The following is an 8,658-nucleotide window of genomic DNA, read 5'->3' as shown; positions in this document are numbered from 1 at the left end:
CATTAAATTATGTTCTTCTACGAGAAGAGGAGTTTGAGCAACCTTTACAATTTTACTTTATTAGGAGCCACTGAATTTAAATCTTTTAACTACATCAGAAATTTTTTTTTTATGAACAAGAGAATCAGTTAGCAGGATGTCAATCGCTGCCTTACCTCCATGCAAAAGTATTATAAAAAGAAAGATAAAAAGATATTATTTATGGTGATTCAATTGCAAGTTCAGAAGTTGGTTTTCATGTGTGGTACAGAGCACAAACATCACCTTTACTGAAAATGAAATGCCACAAAGAAGCAGATACTTCTACTCTAGTTTTAAACGCAAACCAGATCGTTGACAGTGGTTATGAAATTATATTTGAGGTTTCAATTCAATAAGAAAAAATATGGAACGAACAAAATTACACACAGAGAATAAATGGCTTAATAAATAAACATTTCTTTTACACCATGCTTCAGAGAAGAAAAATCATGGGGCATTTTTACAAGGGGAACCTTAAATCTGAAAAATAAAAGAACTGAACAAGCAAGCTCATAGTAACATGTATTCAACATGAAGATCTAAATCTTCTAACAAATACAGGTCCTGGTTCCTTCATGTGCTCTAATTTTCATTTTCCCTGACACAAAATGGTGGAAGAGAAGAGAGAACGCGCAGCTGCAAACATTTCAGAAAAAAAATTAGTATTTAGATGTCAGAGAAATTGAAAAAATGATGTTAAGAAATGAATCTTCTCTAGAATTGCAATGAGGACATTACCAAGTATTTATAAATATAAGATAAAACTATTGCTGGAAATAATCAATGTACCTTGTTCATAATGTGTCCCATCCGCATTGAAAGCAAAATTTTCTGAATCATGGCTATCTTCTTTGCCATTATTAATCTTAGCTCCTCTACTTCTGTTTCCAAATTTTAAAAACTTCTTAATCCCTTTTGTTACATCCATGATGGAATGAGTAGAGGCATCAACAGCTACAAAAGGTCTCTCTACACTTCCCCATTTCTTCCTTGCTCGAACAGTCTTACCTTCTAAATTTTGATTTATGTCGTGTGAGTCCCTTGTTGCTTGGTCTAAGCATAGAGAATCCATTGATGAATCAAAATCAGATGCCTTGTGCACGTCAAAAAGAAACTTTTCCATATGAGAATTCCTTGATTTCTGACTTTCATCAATATGACCGTTACTTTGAAATCTATGATATGCAGGATTCCAGGATTCTTCACTTATAGGTGCTTCAGAAGCCACAGAGATTCTCAGTTTAGTTGTTGGACCTGTACCATAGCTCTTCCTAAGTAATGGCTTTGGTGCACCATTCCTTGGAGGATTAGTATTCATTGGTGGTGTTAACGCATCAGGATCATAATTGAGATGCATAAAGTTTTTTGGCTCACCAAGACTCACAGAGTTTTTTCGCAAGGACTGTGACCTTCTGGCCTTGATATCCTTGACAATACTAAACCTGTCATTAGAGCTATGGCTTCGAGCAATGCTCTTTTGCAGGGTGGTCTCATTTCTGATTCCAGTTGATGCCTTAGTGTTTTCTTTTCTCAAGGAGGCTGAGTTGGAAGGTCTGATAGCAGAATTATTTGTGGCTGTTGCTGAGCTCCGAGAAGTGGAAGAACTATTACTACTGCTTGAGGAAAGCTTTCGTGAATTGCTCTGTCTACAATGATCATTCATGGGTTCTGTTTCCTATTAGAAAAAACTAGTTATTAGTAGAATGTGTAGTTGAGTAAGATCTTTGATATCTAAGATTACAGCACTTGAAATCACAACAGAAGGACAAAATACAAAGGCAGAAGTCCTCAACTTCCCATAATTGTCAATAAAGAAACAAAGTTGAGATAGTTTAGTACCTTTCCCTTGCTCATCATCGTGGAAGAAGTGCTATCTAGACTCTCCATCATTGCTCTCATCTCTGCTTTCTTCTCAGCTCCTCTAGCTCTCCATTCCTCTCTCAACTTCACTTCTCTTTTCCTCATGTAGATATCATAGAATTGGCCTCTCTGGTCCCCCAAAACATCTGTATTGACTTGATCGATCAACATACTCCCATAATTCAAAGAAGCCATCTCTTCACCGCACAGCTTGAGCTTGTATATTGCGACAAGCCTCTCGAGCTCCTCAGCCCTCATAAAAAGCTCATGCTTCAGTTCCTGTGCTCCTGTCAACGGTCTTGGTGAAATTAACTCCATCAATTTCTTTTCAGAGTATTGATAGTTCTATGGCTAGAAGAATTTGAATAAATAGAAGAATAAGAAGAATAAGAAGAAGAGGAAGAAGAGAAGAAAGGATTTGGTTTCGTTGCTTCAGCTTCAGCTAATACCGTTGCAACTACCATGGATGATGCAGGGTTTATTAAGAGCAGAAGAGCAAACGTGTGCTCGGTCGAAGAATTCGTTTTCCAACCCAACTTAATTATTAAGACTTGACTATTTCCAACAAGAACAGTCTTCTGGAATTCGTCCGCCTCCACTTGAGAACTTCGGGGTGGAAATTGGCTTCGTTGACTTGTATATGCAATTTGCACCCTTATAACCCATCATATTAGGATTCCTAAAAGCATATATCAATATTTATATTATTAATTAATGATAATAAACTCAAATTAGATATAAATAAGTTTTTTTTTTTATTATTTAAATTTTTATTAATTTAAATATTTTTAAATGCTTCATATATATAGTGTGATATATTTTAGTGAAAATACTCAAGATGATATTTTTTACACTGTCAATATACAAAACGATAGAAAGCAAGGAAGAGGAGGATGTCCTACCCAATAAAATTGTGATCAATTTGAGATGATATTGATGCAGGGCTCGACAGTGTCATGGATAGTGACAACGATAGGATAGGCATTTAAGCCTTTAAAGTTACTTTGAGATAGGTGCAACACATAAATAACTAGTAATGCCCTCTTCTCAAAGCACATCTGAGAGTTTTATGATGTTTTGTATTAGATATTGGAGTAATGCATTTTTTTTATTGATTTGAATGAATATGTTATAAGATACATGATTTGAATTTGATAGTTTAAATAATACTTTCAAAAATAAAATTTAGTCTAATTAAATGAATTATATATCAAATAATCATAGAAAATATGTGCAACTAATATAATTAAATAATTTTAACAAATGTTTTAGTTCTAATTAACATGCCCTTAGGGAGCTCCACTTGGAGAATTTATCCTTGATACTCAATGTAGAGAAACTAAAATGTGGATATAATTTGGTATGAAAAACGTGACACTTAAAAAGGATACTATTTTGAATTTGTTCATAGATAATTTGGATAAAATGAGAATCAAGAATAACTTATTTTGTCCATGAGTAAAAGACTAAATTCATAGATAAAATTGTGAAATTAACATTGTGAAAAAAATTAGAGGGGACTAAGGTGAATGTCAAATCTGATGCATACGAATTACTTACTATAGACTTGCCTATAATAACTTATAAGTAGTAAAATTAGAATGCACAAAGCAAACATGAAGGAGAGTATAGGTGAGGCAACAAGAGGTAGAGTTGCTTTCATCAACTAAGTGCAAACAAAAAGATTAAGGGTGCATCGACTCTAAAATAAGAGAAGTTCATGTTGGTGTGGAATAACTTCTATGTTGAAAAAATAATGTAGTAGCCCAAGTTACTCGATAGAAAATTATTAGGCAAGAAGAGTTACAAGAAAATTTGTAGGACATTGAGCCAAGTATATATGATATTAATGATGTTGTTGGGAAATAAGTAAAACTTATTCAAATATAAAGAGCAAAAATAGTAAAAAAAGAAAAAGAAGATTAAGACACTAATTTGGGTGATTTGTCTTATGAAGCGTAGGGTTAAACCATAATAATGTTCTAAGACATTAAAGAAAAAGAATTCTTGATGCTTAGTTGAAAAAGATAAAATTATCAACTGACATTTCATTGAGAATTAGTCATATAATGGCAAGTTTGACTACATGATAGTCAACTATCATCTATAGGTGAAAGCTTTTATCAATCTACAAAGCTTTTTTTACTTGTTAATAGAGTCATCAAAGTTATGTTTGCATGTTATGAAAAACTCATTTGCATCCAATCAATTTTTTAGTGTAGTTGGGTGGAGGGGGAAAATTTCACATGGTCCATTCTACATTAAATCATCATATTCATCTCACATGGCTTGATGCCATTTATGATCTTTGAGTGCTTTAATTATGATAGTAGGTTCATAGTGTAATAACTCAAAAATACGAAATGTGTTAAAAAATTAATTAAAATTGAATTTATGTTTAAACTAGCTAGCACTTTGGCACTATGCTGGTGAGCATTGCAGTGCTAGGTTTGAGAGCACAACGACGCTAGAAACTGTTGTTGCAGTGTTATTGTCTCTGTTCTATAGTAACTCTGAACTTTACATGCAGTGCTACGACGCTAGGTCACTAACAATGTTTTTCTAATATATATTACTATAAATATCCCTCCACCCCTCTCCCTCACCCATTTGGTTGGCTTGTGCGAGAAGAAGGAAAGGGAGAGGGAGAGGGAGAGGAAGGAAGAGAGGAGGAGAGAGAAAGTCCATATCTAGTCATTTTTATCTATTGTTTCTTTACTGAAGATTCTTCTAAGCATTATAAGTAATTATTCTCTTACTTTTGTTTTCGATAATCTTGATTTCTACAAATTTATCTCTCATAAATATGCTAAAAATGTATTATCTCTTGATTTTATAAGCTTTCACCTCATAACATTTGATATGTTAGAGATTTGATCATTCTAAATGATTTGATATGATTTTATTATATTTTTATCAGTTAAATACATGTATATGAATTTTGGAGTAAAATGAGTAGGAAAAAAAAAACATATAAAAATGGGTTGAAATGGTGTATTGTGATTAGCATGATAAAGTTGAAATGTTATATGGGATGAAATAATTGATGTGATATGTATGAAATGATGTATTGAAATGATATTGATGTGCTAAATGATGTCTGATCAACAATAAGAGTGCAGATGAATCTATTGACATCTCAACGATAAGAGTATATATAATATTGATGATATCTGATACATGATAAGAGTACTACTAGTATTGATATATTATAATTAATACTATTAGTATTGATATACATGATAAGAGTACTGTCATTGCTCATATATACTAATATTGACCATTAATACTAATTACTAATTGATTGCTCATTACTATTATTGATATTGTAGCTTATACTATATTGATATTGTGACTAGCACTGACACTGATTACTAGTATTAGTATGAATCATTATTACTAATATTATTACTGATGATATAATATATTGAGATGTGATATGATAGTACATATAACCCACATATATATATATATACAAATTTTATTACTTTACAGCATATTATTTCTCTTTTTATTATATTGATTTCAGTTATAAGATTTTAGTTATTATTGTGATTTAATGCTCATTACATAGTTTTACATGTTTCTAGGAAAGGGTAAAGGCCCTGCGATGTGAGACTCATGACAGCTTGTTTAGTTTTCTTTCTTTTTGACAATAGTAGTTCATTTTATAGTCATGATGTATTTATAATGATATAACTAATTTTTTGTATCATGATTATTGTATACATGACATTTTTGGGTTTGTAATTATTATGCATACTAATGAATATAAATGCAATCATATTTCTTTCTTTTGTGTATATAAAATACAAAATTTCTAGATTAAAGAAAAAAAAGTAAGCTAGATCCAATTCTTTCATTATATATTCTGGGTATGACAAATTGATATCAGAGCAATGATTATTGGAATAATTAAGATGTGACTAGAGATTATGAGCATAATAAAAATAAAAATATGTTTTACAATTTACATTCATGAATATTTGTTACATATATCTTTTCTTACATATCACATTTTAATATTTGATTAGTTATTCAGGCACATGAAAGAGAATCCAAATGAGAAAGAACATCCCATTGATAAGAATGCTGTGGAACCTTTAATAAGAATCCAATTTTATTACACCCGAGGGTGTATTAAAATTGGTTGATAATTGCTTTGTTAATCAGTAAAAACTTAGCCAAACAGTCCGAACAGAAACCTCCTCGAGTTATATAATGGGTGAAGGGAGTAAGAAAAAGATTATGAAAGTCTCTGTTCCACAGTGTGTTTAGTGTGGAAGAAAGAATGCATGTCGATATTATTGAGTGATCGGGCAATGTTTCAGGTGTGGTGGCCTTGGCCATAAGATGATGCATTGCATGGTATGTGGACCTAGGCAAAGGGTTATTCAGATTGGTGAAAGAACTATGAGATGTACTGCTCCATCTCAGTAGGAGTACATGATAGTTTTGTTAGTGTGCACAAGCATTTAACTGGTATGATTGCATTATTTGATAATTTTCAAGTTTTTTATGTAATGTTAGATCCAATTTTGATGTGATTTCTGATTTGTAGTTATTTGAATATCGAATAGTCATGAAATTTTATTTTAAGTATGTTCTCTCTTTCATACTGATATATAAATGTCGATGACAATATTTTTTTAAAGATGGGGATATTGTAATAACCCGACAAAAAGAAATGTGTTAAAAAAAATTAATTTTTATTTAAACTAGCCCTTCGACTTATACTAATGAGTGTTGTGGCTCTAGATTTGAGAGAACAATGGAGTTAGAAACTGTCGTTGTGGCATTAGCGTCTCTGCTCTATAGAAACTCTAAATTTGACATGCAGCATTGTTGTGTTGGGTTTAAGAGCTATTGTGCTAGGCCACTAATAATATTGTTTAATATATTTTATTTTAAATATCCCTCCACTGTCTCTCCCACACTCATTCGGCTAGCTTGCACTAGAAGAAAGAAAGGGAGAGGGAGATGGAGGAAGAGAGAACGATGAGAGAGAGAGTCCATTTCTAGTCATTTTTGTCAGATGTTTTCTTTAACAAAAATGGTTCTAAGCAGTATAATTAGCTATCCTCTCTCTTTTATTTTTGATGATTTTGATTTCTACAAATTTATCTCTCCTAAATCTGCTAAACTGTATCATCTCTTTATTTTATAAGCTTTTACATTATAACTTTTGATATATTATATATTTAACCATTCTGAATAAATTGATATGATTTTATAATATTTTTATCAGTTAAATATGTGTATAATAATTTTTTAGAAAACTGAGTAGGAAAAAGGCATATTGAAAATGGGTTGAAATGATATATTGTGATTAACATGATAATATTGAAGTGTGATACAAGTGATACGTATGGAGATGATGTACTAAAATGATAATATTGTGCTAATTAATGTCTGATCAATGATAAGAGTACGAATGGTCATGCTAATACCTCAATGATAAGAGTAGATGTAATATTAATGATATCTGATATATGATGAAAGTATTGCCAGTATTGATATACCTGGTAAGAGTACTACCAAAATTGATGTATTATGAATAGTACTTCCAATATTGATATATGCTGATTATTGACTATTTATACTGATTTCTAATCGATTACTCATTACTATTATTGATATTATAGCTTACACTACTGATATTGTGACTAATATTGATATTGATTACTATTATTGGTATGGATCACTATTACTTATACCAATAGTATTGATGATATATGATATATCACTAGCACTAATGATATCTAGTATATGATAATGATGTACCATTATTCATGATATAATATATTAAGATGTGATGTGATGGTACAAATAACTGGCATAGATATTGATTATTTATATAATTTATAGTATATTATTTCTCATTTCATTACATTCAGGTGTAAGATTTTAATTATTGCTGGGCTTTTATGCTCATTGCATTATTTTATATGTTTTCAGGAAAGGGTAAGGACCTTGCGATGTGAGACTCTATATAGCATGTTTAGTTTTCTTTCTTTTCACACATGTAGTTCATTTTATAATGGTGATGTATTTATAATGATATAGCTAGTTTTTGTATCATGAGTATTATATATATGACATTTTTGAGGTTTTAATAATTGTACATATTAATGAATATAAATTCAATCATGCTTCTTTCCACTGTGTGTATGAATTATGAAATCTCTAGATTAAAGAAAAGAAAGTAAGATAGATCAAATGTTTCAATATAGATTCTAGGGCGTGACACATGATTACATAGTTGATTTAATTTAGTTGCAAATGTGTGTTTTAAGATTGATTTTTGAATGTTAGTTTGGGGTCAAATGTTACTGAGATGGATATTGTCAGGGTGGGAAAGGATTTAGATAGGGGTGTTATTGTTGTGGAAAAAGACTTTGGGGAGTTTATGGAGGAAATTGGAATTTTATTATGCGAAATTTGATTTGGTGGTTGTAGAATGTGGACTAATTGAGGGGACAATATAGATGGAGAATATGAAGATGGACTATTAAAAGTACAAGATAGAAATGGTGCGATGACGCCATGCATGAGGAGATTATGTTTTCATGAATGTCATGAGATAAGGATATAGACACAGAGAAGGTTGGACTCATTAAATTATACAAGGAGACATATTTTTGATATGGTAGTGTTGAGGTAAAGATAAACACTTTAGGTGAGGGAGTAAATAATGATGATATGATATTTTTAATGAGATTCAAGTTTATTTATGATGCAAGAGAAACCATGGGCAATAGAGATAGCCAAACACTC

General features: G+C 31.2%; 1 protein-coding gene across 1 annotated transcript; it reads right to left on the bottom strand.

Moving 5' to 3' along the window:
- Positions 1 to 422: 422 nt before the first annotated feature.
- On the bottom strand, positions 423 to 2,455 carry LOC110110533. The gene is made up of 3 exons (XM_020842056.2): positions 1,861 to 2,455; positions 811 to 1,696; positions 423 to 657 (listed from the first exon to the last, which is right to left on the bottom strand). Exons 1-3 carry the CDS (start codon positions 2,197 to 2,199, stop codon positions 611 to 613), a joined length of 1,272 nt encoding a protein of 423 aa, XP_020697715.1. The 5' UTR covers positions 2,200 to 2,455; the 3' UTR covers positions 423 to 610.
- Positions 2,456 to 8,658: the final 6,203 nt, after the last annotated feature.

Source organism: Dendrobium catenatum, unplaced genomic scaffold (assembly GCF_001605985.2).
Source record: "Dendrobium catenatum unplaced genomic scaffold, ASM160598v2 fragScaff_scaffold_898, whole genome shotgun sequence".
Lineage (NCBI taxonomy): Eukaryota > Viridiplantae > Streptophyta > Magnoliopsida > Asparagales > Orchidaceae > Dendrobium > Dendrobium catenatum.
This window is presented reverse-complemented; position numbering and strand designations above follow the sequence as displayed.